This window comes from Taeniopygia guttata, chromosome 2 (assembly GCF_048771995.1).
Source record: "Taeniopygia guttata chromosome 2, bTaeGut7.mat, whole genome shotgun sequence".
Classification (NCBI taxonomy): domain Eukaryota; kingdom Metazoa; phylum Chordata; class Aves; order Passeriformes; family Estrildidae; genus Taeniopygia; species Taeniopygia guttata.
The window spans coordinates 60,902,029-60,924,940 of record NC_133026.1 but is presented as its reverse complement, the minus strand read 5'-3'; the positions used below and the strand labels follow the sequence as shown (position 1 = coordinate 60,924,940).

Here is a 22,912-nt window from a genome sequence, read left to right as displayed (position 1 = left end):
TACAGCATGGCTTGTTCATTCTTGTACATGGGTAAGAGGGATGTGTGGAGAGTTCATTTTTTTCACGTTGCTTGTTCACTCTTGAACATGGGCAAAAGGGATATTTGGAAGGTGCTGTTCTAGGCCATTGCCTCTGGTCAGACTCCTTATTTCTTGTGTGTTGTGAAAGGTATGTTTGTAAATGCCCAGGATGACATGCAGAATAACAGCGTTTGGAGGCCTATTTGAAACCTAGTGAAAATAAGACATCAGTGTGTTAAAGTTTCTCAGCTTTGTCAATTGGGATGGTGTGGTAGCTGATTTGAATAACAAAAATGGAAACATGCTCCAGCTGTGCAGAGTGCAGGATGTTATAAGAGAACCAAGTAACTCAGTGTCTTGAATAACACAAACACAACTTCATTTATTTTTTTAAATGCAGCTCATGGTAAAATAATAAGTACAGTATCAATCAAAATCAAAATTTCACTGGTGCTTCTGTCAATACCACAAATATATTTGCTGAGATGCAAGGTACAAATCAAACATTGGTCAATATTGCAGGTGGCAAGGAAGCTTTGCAGGTATTAACCAGGAAACATTAAGTATCATTAAGTAAAATTAAAAAGCGGAAGCAGATTTAAATTCTAACAAGTTTAGATTACATATGAATAAAAGATGGCAAGAAGGCCATCCTGATAGTTTTCTTAGCTTTTTTGCTGGTTGGAAATCTCAGCAACCTTAAACTAAAAAATCTAGAAAAATGTGGGGAAAATGCAACATTATTAGAAGTCAGCGATTTAATATTAAGGATTGGACAATTTTCGCTCATAGTCTTATTTTTTCAGGAAGCTGAAAGAGCAGGAGAGAATGAATGTGATGTGCCTATACACATTTGGTGAGACAGGATGGTAAGGGGCATTCTGAGATTATTCTGGATTTGTATTAAAATTTGTTAATTCCCAACAGTCATTGAAATTTGAAATTGAGTTTATGAAATAGCATTGTAGTATAAATACAGATTTTCCAGTGAGGATAAGAGAGTAAGAGAGACTATCCAGATTTCTACAAGTTTGTGGGTTTTCTTTGGGGTTCTTTTTTCTCTCTTTGAGAGTCAAGAGAATGAACTGCATTTCCCTTGAAGTCAGCATTTGACATAGGGCAAATGATGACCTGTGTGCAGAGAGCTTTTAAGACTCCACCTTACTTTTAAACAACAAAGCCAGAAGAGCAGATTTTATAAAAGGGAGCAAAACGGTACTTTTTTTTTCCTGTTTAGGACTGTCTCGTTAGGACAATAGAAAGAAGCAGTAGAGAGGTGTTCTTTGGTGCTCAGGATGGTTTCTGTTTGCTGCCTTTTTTGAGGGGCGTTGGTGTAAGGAAAAGAACCGGCGCTTCAGTACAGGTAGGCTACATGTCTTAAGGTTGAGATTTTAGCACCACAGTTCACTTTTTTTCCCATTGAACAGTGAACCTTGGTTGCTGACTGAGAGCAAGAAATAATTCATTCTAGAGGAGAGCAGAATCTACCAAAAAAGAGGATGCTCTTGGACTTGTTGTGTCTGATAAAGAAGTAGAAAGGGTGGTCAACCCTAAATTTCAGAACATGGCTAACAGGTGAACTTTTCATCTCTATAATGACAGCAGTAGCAGCAGCTGCCTCAGTGCCCTTCTCATCAACTGCAACAAAAGACTTGTGCAAAACTTTGGAGATAGCTATAGCATTCTCAGTCATTCCACTGAAATCAGCATTGCTGTTGAAGGCACTGTGCATTCCCATCCTGAACAGATTATCACTGAGGTCATATGTCTCTTCCAGTTTGAATTTAGGTAGGTGCAGATCCACAAGAGTCTCGGTCATCTTCTTGGAAGCAGTCCATTCAGACAGCTTCTCATACGTCAGTTCTCTTTCCAGCTATCATTTAAGAAAGAGAAGGAATTGGGTGTTTGCATGGAAAAACAATTAATTAACTATGAATTAATCAATTTGATGGCAATGTAATTAATTAAACATTTTAAATAGCAAAAGTTACATTTAGCTGAAAGCATGCAATAGAAATTCATTTTACTAATGATCAGAGACAAGGTGCACAACAAATATTCGAGTCTTAATGCTGCAAAGTTTTAAGCAGTGTCCTTTCCAAATCCATTGCAAAAGAGAGATGGGAAGGGCATTCAACAGCTGCCATCCCCCATGGTAGTTCTTTCCTCTTTTTTAATTCAGTCCTGATGTGACTAAAATTGCTTTGCGGCACATGGTTTGGTCCAGTTCTATAAAAACAGGTGTTAAAATTATTGCATATATTTTCTTGACAGCTTTGAAACAAAGTGCTTCTGGCAAAGTCTTTCACTACCACTCTGTGTCCTGGGCACTATGGCACCAGGGTTCAGCTCAGATCAAATGGAGGAAAGCAATGAATGGTATAGACTCCAAGAATTTAACAATCATGGAATTATAGTAACTACAGTAGGAGATCTCATTATTGTAGCAAATGCAGTCTCACCAAAATCCTAGTTTTTCATTGAGCAGACAAATGGTGGGAGAGGAGAGGGGGGAAAAGAGTGAGAACAATATGGAAATAAACTTCCAGGCCATGGAGAAAAGGTGTCATCTCAGGAACAACCTGTGATTTCTTGGTGGTGTCTCTTCTGAATGTGCGAGGAAGGGAGATTTAACTCTCACAGATCATGTAAAATTGGGTGTCAGTCAAGGGGACTGTTGAAGAGCTGAGCATCTGATTCTTCACAGTGTTGCCTGTCTTCACTTCCTACCAAACTAAGGTGCTCAGCATGGAAGAACTTTCTTGGGATTAGATAAGTATTAAGGAAAATTAATTCAGCTAGCGGAGGAGGTCAAACAGCATGATAGCATGTCCTCAGAAAGGGAGATACCATTGTCAGCCTGCCCTTCTTTTTTTTTAGTGCCTGAGCAGTAATAGAAAATGGTTGTACCTGTTCGAGACCCGTACTGTTGTCTTTGATGTCATCAGGAAGGAGGATGAACATACTGAGTTCACGTTTCACATATGGCAACTCAATCATTTTGAAATTCATTGTTGCCATGATGAGAACTGGAAATGTATTTCTGATGTACATCATCTTTACAGGCTTGGTCTTGTTCTGGAAAGTATTTTTTTATAAGTAAGAAATCATTCATTGAATGGAAGGGTGATAATGTCTCAGTGCAGAGCAAGGAGAGGTAATTTTCTAAGGAGCTTTTAAAACAGTGATTTATCATCCATTTTCCAAAGCTTTTATTGACTAGACAACATTGCTTATCTTGGTGTCTGTCCCAAAGCTTTTGTAGGGGGTTGAACAGAGATATTTTTTTCTTCTCCTCAAAAAATGCCTAAGGAGGAAGAGATTTAGAAATGTTTGCAAGGATTAGGGGAATGGAGAAGGTGTGGAATATGGCCTTTCAACACTCTGGAAGGAAAACAGCTGTGGTTTAAGAGGATAAGTGTTGTGCAGCTTATCAGTGGTCTCCTCTCTCTGAGGAGATAAAAAGTGACTAGCTGATTGATTGAGAAAAGATAATGCTAGTGTGAGAGCAAAAGGGCTCATGATGAGTTCCTGGGAAGCAGTCAGGTTGTCAGGAGTATGTGACTTCTATTAACATCTGTATCCTTTCATTCAAGGAAGCAGCCCATGTGTACATGCTAATCATATGGCAGAAGGTACACTTTGTGGAAGTTGCACAGAGTTCTTTAACTGTGAATTCTTAACATCTCTTCTGGATTCATGCCATTAACATTGCTTCTAGCCTCACACAGCCATGCACCAGTTCAGGGCACACTGTTGCAGCTGTGTTTGAGCAGAAATGATTGTGGCCTGCCTGGTTGCACAGTGCAGAGGCCTGGTGCTGTACTCATCCGTGACATGCCATGTAGTTCCTATCTATGAACCCTGGACTCTTAAAATCATGTTTTTACAATTTAGTCAATTTTGGTGCTGCTTTACTGAAAGGTTTTAAATGACTGTAATGATTTTGGAAACAGTAGCTGTTATCTGGAGCTCACTAACATTTACCTGAGCACATCCTAATGTTTCAGTGAGCTGAGAACTGACAGATTTTGCTGCAACCAGCTATTCACAGGGTCTAGTTTCCACAGGGCTACCTTGAAGACTTATGAAATGGAAAGATTTCAGCAATAGCTGTTGTGACCAGGTTGTTTACAGTAAGAAGGATACTAAGGAGGAACTTACCTTGCTCAGTCGGAAGGGTTGCAGCTCTGTATCTTGTGCCTTAAATTTCACTTCCCATTCTGCCTTGAAGTAAATGGCATTTATCAGGATCAGCTTGGTGCTGCTTGTCACATCTCGTGGACCCAGCAAATTCTTGATTTTGCCTTTTGAAAGCACAAGAGTCAGATTTCAATCCAGAATAGCACAGTGAGGACATTTTGATCAGTTTTTCTCTCAGTTCAGCTTTTTAGTAAAAAGTCCATGCCTTGATGCCCTGCTCCCTGAAATGTGCCCCTGACATAAATCAGTGCAGTTCTTTACACTCTCCAAAGCTGTTTCCTGACCTGTCCTCCTGGCTGACAGGGGTTTACTCCTTCTTCCAAAACTGTCTCATCTTCATGGCAAGCAGCTAGAAGCAGAAAGCTTCACTGACTGGTTACACCAGGTTGAAGGAGGAGCCCTCTGCCCAGTGCAGAGTGGTACAGCAGGGCAGGCATCCCCCCAGCCCTGGAGCACTCTGGTAGGCAGAGGTGTCTCTCCCCTCTGTCTGCTCTGCCAGTGGTGCCTGGGTGCAGCACCAGGACATGGTTGGGCCTGAGGACCAGCTGCTGCAGAGCACAATGGAGTCAATGGGAATCTGCTCAGGGAGTTCAGTGAGATTCAGATCAGGTGTTTGAAGCTGTTTAAGTGTGCTGCTCTTTCTCTGTCCTCCCACCTTATCTCTGCTCACTGCCCACATCCACACTGGAAGGCATAACCTGGCTGCTGCAGTAGCGCCTGGGGAAGTAAAGGCACTTGCCCAAAGGTAACGGCAGACTGACTTTGTGGGAGAGTAAGAGTGTTGGGATTGAGCCCAGCTTACCCTCAGTTTGTTTTTCAACCCAGGTGTTGATTTCCTTTCCTGACTGTTCTGGTGCTGTCTTAAAGTTAATCTTCTGTGGCTCTGCTTTGTAGTAGTTCTTACTGAGCTGTATATATGTCTGCAAAATAACAAAAAAAGTGAGCAAAATGTTTGGTAATAGAGAAATATATTATTTTTAGCCCCAAAAGGAAGTTGTTAGGTCTTATACTTGATAGATTCTTGGATCTAGAGGACTGCAGGATCTTGATTGGTACTTTGTGCTGGACTGTGGGTTAACAAGTGAGAAATAACCAAAGAACGGAAATTTCACAATTCCAAGGCTTATCTGGAGAAATGAGGAAGGCTGCGTGCATCCTATGGGTGTGGTTATTTTAATTTCTCATTTACAATTTTATATATTGGTGGTTCCAATACTAAAGGATTGTAGGGATCTACAATACAGTCAAAGGGCAATGCATTCTTAAATTCTGTGAGCAGACTGAACTGGTATCCAGTTAATTAACTGGAACCAGGGAATCACTGGAGTCCAGAGCTCCTATTCACAGTATTGAAGGTCAGCTTCCAACCTGTTCTATTAATGGCAAGTAATTAAAAAGAGAAATATTTGTGCACCTTTTCTTTCTCTTTCCTGAGATTTAACTTACAGGCAATAACAGGAAGGTTTTTTCCATGTAAATGCGGTTGGCACTTTTCAGGGAGTAGGCACTTCTGGGTTTGTTGATGGCAGTCAGGAGCTTCTTGAAGCCAGAATGGATATCTTCAGCTTGCTTGTTCTCAGGATCCTTGGAAAAAGAAACCAAACATTCAGCAATTTCATTTGTGCATGAAGCTTTCAAAACATGCTAAGCAATGTGTATAGGAGAGGGACTTGGGTTCCTCTTCCTTACTGCTTATTTTCTCAAGTTTATCGTCACTGCAAATTTGCAGAGCTCAGTTCATGACTGGATTAACTGAATTGTTATATAACAAACCTTCCAGACTATCCCAGTGACTCATCCTTTCAACCTCTGAAAGTCTGAATGAGTGAAAGGAACTGAACATCATTCTGTTGTGAGATATGGCTGGAGTTTGTACTTTAAAGAGGAGTGCAGACAATAAATGTTGGACTCCTAAATCTATATATGGACATTTTGATTCTGCAGGTTCTTTCTAATGGAATTTCACTTCAAATAGATACCAATTTTCTTCTCTTTGGTCTCCCCCGAGAAGGTCTGGCCACAGAAGAAGAAGCTTCAGCTCTTGCTCCTACAGTGAAATGAAGGACCTGCAAGTAGAGTTTTCAAAAGATAAGAAACAGGCATGAAAGACCTTGTGAAACTTAAAGTCAAATGGGGATCAGATGGTTGTCATGTTTCTCTTTTTGTGATTACTCACTGTGCTATCTGATGCTTAGGTGGTGAATCAAAAGGATGCTGAAGCTGTAGTGACAATAAATCCCATGGAATAACAATGAATAGCACCATCCCCCTCCCAGACCACCAACACTGTGCTCTTGTCTACATGCTGCAAGGCAGAACTCCCTTCCACCACTGTTTCTCCCAACAATAGGAATGTGTTTGTGCAAATCCAAATGGTTCTCCCCACAATAATAGTACAATAGTAACATACCTCTGCCATCTCGGTTGCTGTAGTTCCTTTTGCTCCCAGGTATGTCAGAGCCAGAGCAGTTGATATGCTCCAAGGGGAAAAGAAAATATTTTTTCCCTTGTTGTTTTCATTCAGCTTGTTGAAAAGATCCATGGTAAAGTTGCCAATTGATGTGGAGACCACTTCCATTTTTACAGCCTGGAAAGAGCCAACAGACAGAATTGTCCTCTTTGAATGTTTAAACTTTTGTAAATTTTTGTACACAGTATCCATTAGTGAGAAATGTTGCATATGCAAGACAATAAATTTAAAACTAGTAGCATAGTTGTATGTTTATCTTCCACACAGATACTGTTTGACACCTGTTAAGAGCACCGATTTCTTTTAGTTTTTTCCCCTCTTTTATACAGCTGCAGTTTTCTTTGTGATTCTTTCTGCCTTTGATTTCCAAAGATATGTAGATTTTAACCTCTGTATTTATTTTCCTTTTTGTCCTTAACTAATGATTAATCAAAGCAACGTTCCCAGGAGAATTTATATGCATTTTTAGTGCATTGGTTCACAATGTTTGAGTTTCCCACTACTACATTTGGATTTGTAAAGAATTGACAGCTGATACTGTGAAAGGATTTAGGCATAATTTTCAGGCTCATTTGCTTTTCCTGGCCGGCAGCCTATTCTGAATAGTTGCATGAACAGCAAAGCTGTTGCTTCCATTTAGACTTATACAGCTTATTCATTGTGTGTACCTACCACCCTGTCTGTATGCTCCAGCAATTTTATCTTCTCCAAAAACTGTCAGATGCCTTGAGGTTATGAGTGCTCTAGGCTTTAAGATATCTACCCAGTAATAGCTGCCTCATGTAATTTACCACTCAAAAGACCAGAAATGCTTAGATTATTATTGTTATTCTTGTTGTATCTATGGAGCAACAAAAATTGTGGGCAATCTTTGATATCTGCAGGTATTTATGAAGTGTTTGGTTTCCAAACAACTACATTCTTTCTGGCAGTCAGTATGCCCTCAGGACCATGTCTGTACCACAGAGTGATTTTCTTTCCTTGGAGAGCACAACCAAGAGAGCAACAGGATGGGAATTTCTGTTTTCAGCTAATGAATACTGCTCTGAGTCTCTGGCCTGATAATGTGCAGTGCTGTGCCTTCACATTAAGTACAGAATTATTTTATCAAAATAAAGATTTTACTTGTAGTGCAGTCACTGCCCTAAGATAACTTCCCTGCTTGTGAATAATTCTGCTCCAAAATAGCAGTTTTCTGTAGGCTTACAGCATTATTTTCTCTAATGGTTGACATTTAGAAAAACACAAGGCAAGAATAATACATTATAACAGAAGTATATAATCATTTATCCATACAGTCACGCATGGCACAGATTGCTTTTCAAAAACACCATAAAATTTACTTAAATTGATTTAAATATTTACCTTTAGTCCTGTGAGAGAGAAGACTTAGGTCTTGTCCTCAGTCAGGTTCTGCATTTGTGAGTTAAGCAAGTTTTAAATTAAGGAACACAGTACTGCTTGCCCCTCCCTTTCCCTTTTATCTACAAACACCTACCCAAAGTTGCTCCCACCTACCCAAAGTTCCTTTCTACCACATCCCCAGAAGATCTTAGGAAATAGTGTCCTTTTCGTTGACCTGGTCACTTTTCAGGTTTAGAGATTTCAAAAGAACAATGGAATAAAAATCTCAGGTCTGTTGTTACCCCATAATAGCCTACTGAGAGGATAGCAAAGCAAGTTGCTGATTCCAAAGGTTTTTTGGTGTTGTGGAGATAATTTCTCTGTTGTTTAAAATAAGTGACTTTTAAAAAGGTTACACAATACTTGGTTTTGGCTTCTGGATTTAAGCAGATATTGAGGGTCTGATTCTCTTCTCTGTGACTCCTGAGTTTCAAACGCAGTACCTCAGCATAAAACACCAAGCTTAGTGATTGAATTGGACACTGGGTGTCTGGTTTAAGACTGAAGATCATTAGGAACACAGAGGCAAAGATGTGAAGGAGGGTAAGGGATGGACACCCCACTGGTTGTGTTGGTGAAGAAATCTCATTGCAGTCATGGCTGGGAATAATTTGAGACAAACACCACAAAACCCTGAATTACTGCACAGTAAGGAGAAGGACAAGAATTGAAACAACCCTGCTGAGAGGGCTCAAACAAAGAGAGAAACAACACAGGTAGACATGCACAAGAGCTGTCACTTTGAAGTCCCAGAAGAGAGACAGTGATGGGAAAAGAACATGGTGGCAACAAGTCTAAGACCCTAGAGGGCAGGGGAAGGTGCAGGAAAGGAAGGAAATTGTACTGTGTGCTAAGCATTTTACTGCAAGCCTGATTACAGGAATACAGTGGGTCAAGAATTCAAAAAAATGTCAAAAATCAGTGTTGTGCAAGGCAGTGAAGAAATGCCAGAAATTAAACAAGTGCTAGTTTTAGTATGGTAAGTCCTCCAGAAATCTGGATAGGAGAAAAGTCAACTGAATGGTTAGGTGATGAAAAAGCCCAAGCCAGGAGACTCCCAAGTCCCAAAGATATATACTGTGAGCAAGATAGTTGCCTTTGCTAGTCAAGATGCAAGGAAGCCATACAAGATGAGAAAGGGAGATGGCAAGGCAGAGTGACTTTTGAGAAGAGAGAAAAAAAATCACAGATATTAATTAAAAGGGGCATCTGGAGATCAACCTCCTGCTTGGAGCAGGGCCATGAGTAGATAAGGTTAGCCATAGCCCTTCCAAGGATAAAGATTCCACAACATTTCCAGCACTGCTGTTCACCCAGGGAAAAGGTTGGTCACGAATGCATAACTCACTTTTCATGTGTTGTGGCCACTGCCAGTCAGTAATGATATGGTACTGCCAAAAGGACATAAACTATGTCATCTCTGTAACCATGCTTAAAATAGTGAAGGAGAGAGAAAAGGTGACTCACATTTCCATTGGCTTTAAAGGCCCGAGTGAGTTTGTGTTAATGTTGTCATAGTTTTGTTCCTCCTTGGCCTTCCACGTGTGGCTTTTCTGTCTTTATTCCCAAGGCATATCAGGAAGTGCTTACGAGGCTTATCCATGGGGACATGCTGCTCTTCCATGAGGTGAAGGAGGGCATGGCAGAATTGGACCTGAATGCACAGGGATCCGGTGTCATGTTTCATGACTGATACAGGCAGAAGGCTTTTCTCTTGGGGCTCTATAGGGATAGAATAAAGCACGTGCTTCATAACACTTTTCCTATGTTCCTTTTCAATTTGGGAAGCAGAGCCAGAAGGGACCCTGGGAGTAGCTGACCACTTGAATGAAAAGAGAAAAGATGCAGGGACAGTCAGCAATCTCTGCCAGGTAAAGGGAGTCCTGCTGTTTCAAGAAAATGTGTTTGTAGTAAGATGCTATTGATGTGTGCAAGTCCATTAAGAAACCTCGTCCTTTGCTGTCTGTTGTGAATTCATATAGTCAGGAACATTCCCTGCAAACATGCATGAATGATCAGGACACTCTCTTAGGAGAAAGAGCAGTGACAGGAGTAAATATAACCTGGGAGATTCACATTAATCTTCCAGAAAGCACTTACAGCCATTAGTATTACTTGTATTAGCTTTAGACTTGGTTCTCCCATTTGATCTTGTCTCAAAACAGTGAATAAGTGGCAAAGTAAAATGAGAGCAAACCAGTACAGTGCTAGGCTGGAAATAGTGTTGTAAGGATCAAAGTTTACAAAGGAGAAGATTTTGAGGTACATGTGTTTTATTTTCCTAGTTCTATAGTGTTGTTAAATATTTTCAAATTGCTGTGGGACAGAGAATAGAAAGTATATGTGTTAACTCCTTTTTGAGCAAAAAAAAGAAGAACCAGTATCAGGAACAAAGGTGATTTTGCAGGTTTATTTCATTGCCAGTTCTGCCAGTCTGCAGAGTTGGTAAAAAACGGACAAGAATGCGGGTGAGTAGCCTGCCTTGGGGATCAGCATGATCTGAAACCAATGGAGATACAGCAGCATTCTGCAAGGAGATTTTCCTGGGTTTTCTTCTTCTTAGGTATCAAAACTTTAAAATTACTGGTTGAGCTCAACTCAGTCTGTTCTGAACTGTGGAAGTTCTTGTTCACAAAGTGCTGAAAAGACATAGTAATGTTCTTCTTTGCACAGTTTGGTACTTAGCGTGTAGTGCTAGCATTTTGGAGTTCTTTGGCCAGGAAAATGAGCCAGAGGCATAATTTTGAGGCTATTTTTCATAAATATTCTCTTCTAATATTGAGAGATTTGTCAACAGTACAGGAAAATTAAGAAGTGTGCAGGCTATTGAGTTGTTCCTTGTGGTGTGTATTTAGTTCATTTTTGTTGTTGCAATAACCTGTTTAGTAATCGAGTTTCTAGGGGGAAGAAAACCTTCCCAGGAAGAGGATAGTATTGGTCTTATTGTGCCTGATAAAGAAAAGGAAAGGGTGATCTGCCAAAAAGATAACAGTAGCACCAAGACTTCGTGATGCCAGTGTTGCTGAACTGGCAGCTGCTGCCTCTGTGCCTTCTTCATTGACTTCCAGGTAACACTTGTGGAAAACCTGTGACAAAAACAGATCACCAGTCTTGGACATTGCTGTGAAATCAGCTTGACCTTCTGTGAAGGCATCTTGTATCCCCATCCTGCTCAAAGTAGATTTGAGGTCATATTTCTCTTCTAATGTGAACCTGGGCAGATAAACTTCCATGTTCATTTTCTCCATTAGTTCTGGATTCGTCCATGTAGACAAGTTTTCAAAAGTCAATTCTCTTTCTAGCTGTAGTAAGTCAAAAGAAAATTAGAAAATTAAAAATGTTCAAAAACCTGTGCCCTAAGGGTTTTTTCTTCTCTTAAATGGACAACTTTTCAAGAGGTTGTAAGAGTACTAGGAAAACAGTCATGAAACAGCAGTTCAGAGATCTTTTTCACTGAAGGAGAATGTTGTTCTATGGTATATCAATGCAGTATTTTAAATGCTCTCAGTAACTGTCAAGGAATATAGCAGAGTTTAGTTCTTTTTCTGTTCCTAGGGCTGTCTTCCCCACATTTTAGAATTCACTGAAAAGAGCTTTCCTTCACCCCCCACACAACACCTTAAAAATGAAAATTTCTTAAGGGTTTGTTATCCAAAGGCAGAATCAGGCTTTTTACAGAAGGTGGCAGTGTCCATACATATTAGTTCTGGACATCCTGGAACATAACAGAGGCTGCCCCATTTTGGTGGGTTTTTATCAGAATAAAATCATATCTGTCTGATCTCAGCAGGTTTTGTGTCCTCATTTTTGTTCTGCTGGAAAAGGAGTAATCTTATGGGGTTTGGGTTACCTGTTTCCAAGATTTATGAATTTTAGCAACCACAGTCATGCTGGCTTCCAAAACTAAGAAATCTAATCTGAGCTTCAAGAGGTTCAAGCTCACAGTACTAGACCAGATTTGAGCCTGATCAGTATCCTCCTTCCTAGAAACATGACTACAGCCTGATCTTTTACCTCACACATGCATAAAATATGTAAATAATGACACTCTTACTTTCTCACAGTATTTATATTCTCAGGGTTTTTACCTTTTGTAAGCCAGAGATGTCACTGGGTAGAAGGATGAACATGCTGAGGTCGTTATTGACGTATGGAAGTTCAAGAACATCAGCCTGAATTGATTCTATGTAGTTTAAGTTAAATTTATCCCTCAGATACATCATGGGCACTGGTTTAGTTGTATGCTGCAACAAATCAAATGGAATGTTTTACATTTGTACTCTGAACAGTAAAAGGACTGAGTTAAAGTAGCACAGTGGATGTTTATTGTATTTACTCTTCAAGCTGCCCAATGTGTCTGAGACATCCTAATGGGTAGGACACAGAACACAAGAGCTTCAGAGGATCCCTGCAAGACACTGGAAAGACACTAGGAGGCATGGCATCCTATCTGAGCTGTCTCAGATGATACCAATTGCAGGAAACCGTATGCCAGCCACTCTGCTGAATGGTTAAAAGTGAAAATGCACCTCTTTTTTTTCCCTGCCTTTGGAGAAAGGAAGCTTTTTTGAAGTCAGCTTCTGACAATTTATTTGTGCCTCAGAGCCTGGTATGTGTGTGCAGTTTTAGTGCTGAAAGTGTGGTGAAATAAATGTACTGAATACACTGTATGCTTTTAATGAAATAACTATCCTGCCACATGGATTTAAAGGGTGACGGGATTTCTCCCCCACCCTCCTCTCCCCCCATCTTTTTCAGGTTTTTCCACCTGCAGTGTAGGAAATAGGGCAGTATATTGCCATACCATGTTTATTCTGAAAGGCCTTTGCCTGGTAGCTGCAGCTTCAAACTTCGTTGCCCAGTTTCCTTTGAAGTAGAGAGCATTTATCAGGACTAGCCTGGTGAGTGAATCTACGGATGCAGGAGGCAGCAGATTCTGGATTTTACCTAGGGAAAACAGAGGGACATTCACACATCTGTGCAGTTTCACTGTTTCAGCCTACGTGCTGGCACAGTTTCGGGGGATATAAACCAGGGAAATTTTAAGTGCTGCCATAGCACTCATCTAGCTTGAGATTATTTGCAAATATGTAGTTACTGGGGTAATCTTGATTTACAAAGAAGAATAAGCCATATTCCTCACACACTGAGATGGAAGACACTAATTTTAGTAAGAGCTTGTCGGTAGATAAGCAATTTAGGAGAAGTCTGATTTACCATTCTGAGGTGAATTTTTTAGCTGCCATGGGCCCCTTGGGCACAGAGAAGCCAAAATTACTCCTTTTAGATTTGGAGAGGGGAGGCTGGAACTCACCTTCAGTCTGTTGTTCAACACTGGAATTGATGTCTCTCCTGATTGCATCTGCTGCTCCCACAAAGTCAACTGATTTTGGCTCTGCACTGTAATACTTCTTGGCTAAAAATAAGTATTCCTGTAGTGCAATAGAGACACCTGACTTAGGTTTGCTGCATGCCAATATGAGTACTACTACAGCCAGAGATAAAAATTACATGAGCACAAGCACAGTGTTTTCTCAAAGGAACAAAGTATTTTTTAGTGGAAACACTTAATTTAAATATTCTCTTCTAACTACATCTACAAATCATTCTGAGATTAGATACACATCCCAAAACCTAAAATTTTAGTGCCCAAAGTCTAAGAAAAGGTATCATAGAAAATGTTAATGTTAAGGATAATAAAATAATTTGCAAATGTAGTGAAAATATTTCAAAGTATATGGTTTATGTTGCCATAAGTAGATCATGAAGATTAAATGACACTGCATAATCTCAATAAAAATCTTACCTTACTGAAAGGCAATGATTTTTCTCCATATAGCTGGTTGACACTTTTAAGTAGGTAGTTTCTAGTGGGTTGGTTGATTTCAAAGCTGAGTGCTTTAAATCCAGTATGGATATTATCTGATTTGCCAATCTCTGTCTTGGAGAAAGAGAAATAAAAAGGACATTATTCATCTGTTGTGTAAAGATCCTGGCTTTTTCCTTCACACAGATCCAAGTAAAGTATTTATCCTTGGGTGATCTGTTGCCTATATTACAACAGAAGAGGTGCTCTAAACTGGATATCCATTGAAATAATAATTTTGAAGTATTAGAAGTTGCAGGTGTGGTATAGACACACATAAACACTCAGTGTGTGGGTATCTTGGAATGCAAATGTTAAGAGCCTGAATTATGTAAAATATTTAACGGTTTATAAGTGGATATTGTGAAACTTTGGATATCCAGAAAACAAAAGTCAGAGAGTGATTCTTAAATAATGCATGAGATTTGGCTCTATCACTCCCTTAATTTATGAAAGTAGTGTTACATAGAAGGTTTGCCCCTAAATTTCTTAATGTTTCTCTTAATATTTTGTGGTTTGGGGTTTTTTTATGTTTCAGTAATTGCAGTAAATTCTCCATATTGAAGTGACAGGATTAAACGAATGTGGGTTCAGAGTCTTCAATGAGCTCAAGGAAAAAGCTGTGAGTTAGTAAATTAAAAATCTGCACCTGTGCTGTATTCATCTCATCATTATATCAGAATCAGAATCACGAACAGACCCTTAAATCTCCAAAGTGTTAGAACCCATAGTACTACCCATAGAGCTATTCTTACAATGAGGGCAAGTGTTACTCATGAGGAACAATCCCTTTCCTGTTCATGCAGTGCAAATGAGATGTTGACATAACCCCTAAAATAAATCTTCCCACCATGGAATTTGGCTGTGGGGTGCAGATCCATTCATCAAAACTAGCACCAGTTGGGGTTTTGTGGGCAGACTGCAGGGAAACAGCTCATGCCCCTAAAGAATAAGGATGACAGGAAAGATCAGGGAGGAGAGTTTGATATCATCATCTTTGAAATGTCAACTAGGAAATAGCCTTTACTGACTCAGAGGAATTACATTTGCTCTTCTGTATTGTTCTGCTATGTTAAATTATATACAAACTGGGACAAGATGTTTGCCAGTATGGCAAAGGCTTATCTCAGGAATAAAATTATTCCCATTTCTCTTAGATTTATTGCAGGCAACTGGTCTACTTTGGAAAATCCCAACATGTAAATGTACGTTGTTAACTTCTCAACTGAAATGGAAGCTAATTTCTGAAACATTTCAAGAATAGGTAGCCTGGAAAAGTTAATGTACTGATTTTCTTTGTCTTGATGTTGCAATCAAATGTGTGGAAGAGCATCTCTTTTTTTGGGATTAGCTCTCTGAGGTAAGAACTATGCTACCATTGGAATAGTAATAGTTGAGAAAGAAATCTGTCCTCAGAGCTAAAGGAAAAAGATCAAAAGATCTATTGATCATCATATGTTAAATTTTGCAAATTTGAAGTTAGATTGTGCGATTCTGTGTAAAAGGGGGAAGCATGCAATAAGTGTTGCATTAAGTGAAGATATCACACAATGCTGCACCAATTAATTTTGTACACTAAATCTGAGGAAGGCAAGCATAAGCAAACACAAATGTGGAAGGAAAATAGAAGCAGGAGAAAAGGTGGCCATGCCCATAGCTTGATCAACAGCTTGGATGAGATACCTTCTGGAAGCATGCATGTCGATTTGATAGACTCTCTTCTGTTCTGGAGTAGACATGCATTCTTATGGTTGTGGTGACATTTTTGGCTCCTTCAGCTTTGTTAAAGTGAAGTACCTGTAGTGGAAAAAGCAATAAGAAATGCAACACTAGAAAATTTGCTGTTTCAGTGAAATTTTTCAGTTATATCAAAAGGAATGGTAATGAGGACAATCAAGCTCCCATTTTATCCTGTGTCAAGTCCTTACTGAATATGAAATCTTTGGCTAGGTCTCAATGCCCGTGTGTACAAAATGGCTTGTGTAAACTAAGCTAAGGGCTGCAGGGCAAAACTATAATTAATTAAGTACCTGGCCTTTGTTGAGGGATCTGCCTGCTTTTAGTTATCCCCTGGGATGACCTGTTAATACCTGAAAAGAGCCAATTACCCCCAGATGGAATCTACCAAAGGCAAAGTCTTAATGGAACTCTGATCTGTGTCGAAAAGCCTGAAAATTGTGCAGGCAGTTCCATGCCTTTCTCTGGACTTGTTCACCCTACCCAGGCTACAAAGGGGTGCAAACAACCTTGGAACACTTTTCAGAAGAGCTGAGTCTTTGGTTTTGTTTTGTTTTCCCTTCATCCTAATAGAAGATCACTCCTTTTTTACCCTACTGGGTCTCTTTTGTCCTGTACATCAGGAGTTAGATCACTGCAGGTGGGACAACTTCTGCCTTAGCAGAAGCAAACTCACAAGCCTCCCCTCCTACAACAGGAGCTAGGTACCTGCAGTAGGTGTTTGGTAACCGTGCATTGGGACTGTTCTCACTGTCCCCTGATGACACTACAAGCTTTGAACAAGTGTGACTTGGCAATTTCAGTCAGCAATTTTGCCTCTAAAATGCATATCCCAAAGAAAGGATTGTAGTCTCAACATAGTTTTTCTCTAATTTTGTAGATGCGGATTTATGTTTAGCAAAGTGTAAAACTTGAAATAACTATAGGGGAGAGTCCTCAAAACTCTACATATAATATGGCTTTCCTCTGTTTCATCACAGCAAACTCCTGGTATGGAAGACCAGGAATCTTGAAGAGATCAGCTCTTTCAGATGGATACTTTTAGAAGCCCAGACTCACCTGTGCCATCTGATCTGCTGTATTGCCTTTGGCTCCCAAATAAACAGTAGCCAGGGCCGATGAAATACTCCAAGGAGAGAACAAAATATTCTTGTCATCATCTTCCTGACACTGCTGTTTGAAAAAGTCAAGAGCAAAGCTTGTGTTTGCTTTATTCAATGTATCCATTGTCCTGAAGCTGCAAAGAAATACAGACAAGATGCTATTAGTTGCTGTAATTATAGCTATAGCTATGATTGCTATTTATTTAGAAGTTCCTCTTCACTGTTTGGACTTTTCTGTGATTAAAAGGCTTTCTAAAATTGCCTAAATGAAGAATGAGGAGCATTAACTATTATAAAGTCACATAGAATTTAGCATGTCTTGTTTCACTGATGGCAACAGCTATCATTTTTAGGGATGAACCAGACTCTAGCTGTGTTTCATATTTGTTCACCACGAAATTTATTGCACTGCCCTTTACAGCATCTTGGAGTGATAGTTGATGTATTATTTAGCAAAGCCTGGGCTAGAGACCACTGAGAAACTGTCTCTTATGACAAATTTTATGTTTCAATTTGTCCAAGAACCTTTTGATGCTCATCTCTGTGGTGAACAAATAGTCTGTTAACAGAAGCAGTCAAACTATTCCTTTAGGTCAAGACAAAACTCTCCTTCTTATACTTGAGCAAGCACTGCTCCAATTATTGCATGCTAAGCAATAATTGCATCCTGAATTACCTTTCTGACTTTTAAAAATGTCCTGAAACCCTGTCTTACAGCACTAGCCCAGACCCTAGCTTCCCAGTTCTTCTGCAATACAAGTTTTCTATATTCAGCAGACCACAAAGGCTGCTATTTGTTGTTTGCCTTGCAGATTTAGCTGAGGGTTCTAGTCGGGGACTAAGAGTTGTTTTGGTTGGTAAAGGAAGGCATTAGAATAAAAGATACTTTGTGACCCTAGTAGCTTGCAAACCAGGAGCTAAACTGGTAATTCTAAGAACTAAAGAGAACAAGAACAAATTACCTGACGGGGCAAACACAATGTTTCTTAGTGTGCTGTGATAGATATGCTAGTCAGTGAGCTCTAGAAATTTACAGAACTCTGAACAATAAGTTGCTCTTCCTGTATATTTTTAAGACTCTCATCTTCTAGGCTATGCCTGTACAATCTTAGTTAATTACTTTCCCAACCATTAGTTCAGATACCTGCTTCCTTTTTTCATATTTGTCAACAAATAAACATCAGCCAAGAATAAGTAAAATAAATAGTATCTAGAAGTCATTACAGTACCTTGTTTTGTGCTGGGAGAAACACTGCTGCTCTGGGTGTCTCCAAGGTTTCTGCAGTTCACATGAAGGGTAAGATGGATTTATAGTGTGCCTGGCCTGTTCTGCAAAGGTTCTTATGACTCATGACTCTGCAATCAAGTATAGGCCACATCCCTGTGGAAGAACTGAATCACCTCAGTGTAGGATGTGAAGTGATGGTAAGAATGATACCTTAGAAGAATTTTACAAAAGTGACTGCTTAAGTATTTCTATAAACAATTTTGTGGCAACAGGCTAGTAACAACTTGAACCCACACTTTGAACAGTCTTTCCTTTGTGGTTTGGAGAGTTTAAAAAAAGGCAGTCACTGACCTACTTCTTTTATGGTTTGTATTACAGAATTTATCTCTGAGAAACAGACAGACAGAAAAAAAAAAGAAAGGGACTTCTTATGTGTGAGTTTTTCTACTGCCTGCTTCCTTCTGAGAAAGTATTTGTCATTCCTGGTGGGTTTCTGTTTTGGAAAAATGGGTTTTGTTAATCTTGGAGGATTCTAAGACTGTACAGTCAGGGAAACTCTGTAACTGTGAGATAGGGAAGGTTAAGACTCAGACACCAGACCCTGACTTTTTTTAGCAGTGGGCAACATCACTTGAACTTAGTGTGGATCTTAGATTAGACTTCATTTCTATTTCCCCACCCAGTCTGGAAGCTGTTTGACCCATGTAGCACGGCAGAGATCTATTCCTTATTTTCCATTCCAATAGATGAATATTCTGTCAAATCTTTTTTTTCTTCTTTCCTGGGCTACTAAAATACCTCCTTCCCTGATTTTCCTTGCAGTCATGGTGTCCCTTCTTCTGTAGTCCTTCCTGTATCTGTCTGTGCCTACTCTGACTCCTAACTGGAACACCCTTTAAAATCCTACCTTGCCCTTTATTTAATTTTTATCTCTCTGCTCTGTTGATACCTCCACCTTGAAAACCTGAGTAGGAATTGGATACCTCCCCAACACTGAGCAGGACTCACTCACAAGGTCTGCTTCCTCAGCATAAACTGCCTTTGGAGAGCTTTCTTCTGACCTTCTGTCTATGGGCATATATTTAACATGGATTTATGTTGTAGGGCAGAGAGTTGCATGAAGGATCTCATAATGAGGAATGAACCATGGAAATACCTGAAAAAATTGGTGCAGGGCATAGGAGGGCACAGCTGAAAAGGATTCCTTGACAATAGTGAAACTTCTGTATCAATATAACTTGGGAATTGAAAGCTTTGCTAAAGTTGTTTTCCTACCTATGAGGAGCCACATTACTTTAATTGGATGGTGTTTTCCTGCCCCTTGGATATTTTGAAATGGTAGCTACACAAAAGGGGCATGTTTCAGTGTGAGTTGTAATTAGATGTATCTATTATGTTGTACAGAGAGCAGCATAGTGTAGGAGAGGTCTCACTGCAGATCTAATTGCACCCATAGTGTCTGGGAAAGTTGTAATCTGTTTACATTGGCCTTAAATGGTTTCCAAGCATAAATTATTTGAGTAATCTTTGCAAATTTAGCCCTGTTTTTGAAGAGTGATAGATAGCCCTGAAAAGACTTCATCCCTTAGAGCAATTAGTGTGGATTTTCTGGTTACAAAGCAGGGTGAACTTAATTTGCTAACTAGTACTCCTGCTTGCTGCCTTACAAGAAGTGACTGAGGTCTGTTTACACAAAAATGCTGGGTTAGGCTGAATGAGAGGTTTGTGCTTTTGCACAAGGTTTTACAGCTACCTTTTTAGAACACCTCTCGAATGTCATGGCTGGTGGTTAGGACATAAAAATAAGAAAAACATACTGAGTAACTAAAATTATACTAATCTCAGAAGACAAAATATGCTTTATAAAAGTGATGGGTTGATAATATTTTCTAATATCCATTTAAATTAGCATCACTGGAGGACACAACTCACTGCATGGTGCTACTGCTGACTCAGTAGCAGTGGTGCTCCCACGCCTTACTAAGTCAACACAGCAGCACACTAGGAGACTTATATTTGTGCTAATAGTATCCTTCCTGTGGGAAGTAAACCTGTGGTCCCTTTCACTGCAGTCATTCATGTTTCCATTTGGTTAGGGCAAATATTGGCAGGCTGCATAAAGGCAATTTTTTTCCCTCCAGTTTCAGTGTAACTTTGCTCACGTCATTTTGACTACACAGTGTGTTGTTCAGCTCATTAGTGCCTGAATTCAGGAGTAGGTGATATGTTTGATGTCTAAACAGAACATTATAAAGTGCCCTATGAAGTTTCTTAAGGGTCTTGAGAAAAAGACTTGCTGTCACAGAAAAGTGCTAGCTTCTGCTCTCACACAGTATTTTTAGGATACAATTTTCCATGGCTAATTTTCATGCCCATTGGTAGCGTATTTTTACTATCAAGTTTGTATAGCTCTTGGAAATCTGATTTAATTGGCAACTAATGTGTTTTATATTTCAGGTAGATCAAAAAAAAAAGAAGAAAAAGTAGTGTTTGAAGGAAAACTCTTCAGTTTCCCTGACATCCTCAAGTATTTTTCACAAGTACAAGCACTGTTTATTTACTTGGCAGGGAAGAATTTCTGATTCACCTAGCAGAGCAGTCTATTCAAGTTTTTGAATCAGTCAGAGTTGGCCAGTAGATTTTAAACATGAAAGGATTTTAAATACCTCCAAAACTTTAAAAATACTTTAGGAGATACAAGAGGCATAGGGAGGAAAAGAATTTTGAAAGCTGCTAGAATTTTAATCCCTTTGTATGTGTGATTTTTTTTTTTTTTAATCTCTGTGTGATTTAAATTTAAAAACTGTAAGGAGGACAGGGGCACAAAAATTGAGAAAATATGAAGAGTGATAAGTGCTCTACTCTGCATTCCTGTGGCCTCCCCTTGAATACTGTGTGCAGTTTTGGGCACCACAATATAAAAAAGACATTGAGCTATTGGAGACTGTCCAAAGAAGGGCCATGAGGATGGTGAAGGGCTTTGAGGGAAAGCCTTATGAGGAATAGCTGAGGTCGCTTGTTCTGTTCAGCCTGGAGAAGAGGAGACTCAGGGGAGACCTCATTGTGGTCTTCAACATCCTCATGAGGGGAAGTAGGGGTGCAAGTACTGATCTTTTCACTCTCATGACCAGTGACAGGACTTGAAGAAACAGCATGAAGCTGAGTCAAGGGAGGTTTAGGCTGGATATCAGGAAAGGTTTCTTCACCCAGAGGATGATTGGACGCTGGAACAGCATCTCCAGGGAAGCGGTCACAGCACCGAGCCTGTCTGAGTTCAAAGAGCATTTGGACAACACTCGCAGGGCACATTGTGTGGCTCTTGAGATGTCCTGTGCAGGTTGGGCTCAATGATCCTCATGGGTCTCTTCTACCTCAGTGTATGATTCTATGAACATTTTCTGTGCTAAGCAGGGCTCTTTCCTGGGTGATGATTCTGTCATAGTGTAAGTGAGAGCACAGCATGAGCTGTACCTAACATTGTCAACTGAAAAAAACCCTTTGTGCATCACCTAGACTGATTGTAACAGATTTTGGGCTGTGCTGTAAAGGAATCTATGTGTGATGGCAAGTTTTTATCAAACTGAAATCTCGAATAGTTCTTAAGTTAAAGAGATATTCATTCCTTGAGTATCCTTTTTCCCTTTAAAGCTTTGGTGGATAATACACGTGTCTTTATTTTGAAACAAAGTAGATAGTGATCTGCTGTGCACCTCCTACATGTAAATTTGCAAGCATTCCCTTGCCAAGGAATCCTTGCTGACATACTCTAACATTATGTAAAACCTTATGAGTTCCCAAAGGGTGTGGTGAGGTCCCTGTATAAATATTATTGAGGCATTTTGTTCCACACCTGGAGATGCAAAGGTGTGGTAAAATTTGACAGTCCCAGCAGAATTTCCCTTACTTTAGTATTACTTCTATATGCTTTAGCTTCAGCACTGTAATTAATAAAGGCAATGTTTGTCCTGAGAAATTCTGCCCTGGTAAGAAGCACAGCACTTCTGATAAAGGACTGATTTGTATATCTGAAACAAGGCAGTCTATCTGTGAATGAACATGCATACTGTTTCCACACATACAAGGGTGCAGTTTTTCTTTGAATGACTCAGGTGGTGAGCATTTTAAAAGTATCGCAGGCCACAGATGACACCAGAAATATGAAGAGTGACCTTAATTTCTCAGCCGTGATACACAGTTCTGCATTATGAGTCACGACACGTGTGTCATGACACTTGTGTGCACTTTGGCTGAAACGTGTCATTTTTCCAAAGAAATCTCTCAAAGGGTGGAACTGTATGTCAGCTGCACAACTACTGAATCAGAAAGCTCATCCCATCTTCCCCTTCCAGTGCAATAGTGAAGGATGTGCCACATTATGAGGTGAAGGATGTGAATATCAAGTCAGTGTATCTTCAACACACATTTCTAAATGGGTGCCCATCCTAAACAGGAGCCTTGTGTCAGAGCAGAATATAGAGGAAAGAATCTCTTTTAAGAAAGTCATTTAGAAATTTTCTCTGTTTTTCATATGGTTTGACTGCAAATATTCTTGTTTGTTGGAATGGCCTGGAGTTTTCCAAGGCAGTTGGTGTTTTCAGGAGTTTCATCAGGAGAATTTTCCCAATAATCACTTGATGACATATACAGAAAATCTTTGGTATTCACTGATCTTCTTGGCACTTGCTGCCCCTGCATAGTTTCATGCTTTTCAGGCTAACTTCGGAACTGATCTAAAATACCTGGTTAAGTGCACATACAGCAGCATTAATGCTTTGTCCTGGAAGAGGGAGACTCCAAAAATGAGGGCTTGGAGTGGAATTTCCCCTTTAGATTGACAAGGACCTCAGCTAAGCTGTAGTGTCATAAGCATCACTCGAACA

At 39.7% G+C, this 22,912-nt stretch overlaps 2 protein-coding genes across 3 annotated transcripts; both read right to left on the bottom strand.

The window, feature by feature from the left end:
• Positions 1-378: 378 nt before the first annotated feature.
• Positions 379-10,374, bottom strand: LOC100228737 (heterochromatin-associated protein MENT). 2 transcript variants are annotated; one of them, XM_072924084.1, is made up of 8 exons: positions 9,566-10,374; positions 6,635-6,811; positions 6,204-6,290; positions 5,671-5,808; positions 5,027-5,144; positions 4,186-4,328; positions 2,932-3,099; positions 379-1,894 (listed from the first exon to the last, which is right to left on the bottom strand). In XM_072924084.1, exons 2-8 carry the CDS (start codon positions 6,800-6,802, stop codon positions 1,484-1,486), a joined length of 1,233 nt encoding a protein of 410 aa, XP_072780185.1. In that variant the 5' UTR covers positions 6,803-6,811; positions 9,566-10,374; the 3' UTR covers positions 379-1,483. The 2 variants fall into 2 exon arrangements, with proteins under 2 accessions (XP_072780185.1, XP_002199431.5); XM_002199395.7 differs by lacking the exon at positions 9,566-10,374 and adding an exon at positions 8,060-8,699.
• Positions 10,375-10,494: 120 nt separating this feature from the next.
• On the bottom strand, positions 10,495-18,290 carry LOC100220117 (serpin B10). The gene is made up of 8 exons (XM_002199388.7): positions 18,034-18,290; positions 16,761-16,938; positions 15,648-15,761; positions 13,905-14,039; positions 13,413-13,530; positions 12,903-13,045; positions 12,187-12,342; positions 10,495-11,400 (listed from the first exon to the last, which is right to left on the bottom strand). Exons 2-8 carry the CDS (start codon positions 16,926-16,928, stop codon positions 10,996-10,998), a joined length of 1,239 nt encoding a protein of 412 aa, XP_002199424.5. The 5' UTR covers positions 16,929-16,938; positions 18,034-18,290; the 3' UTR covers positions 10,495-10,995.
• Between the last annotated feature and the right edge of the window lie 4,622 nt (positions 18,291-22,912).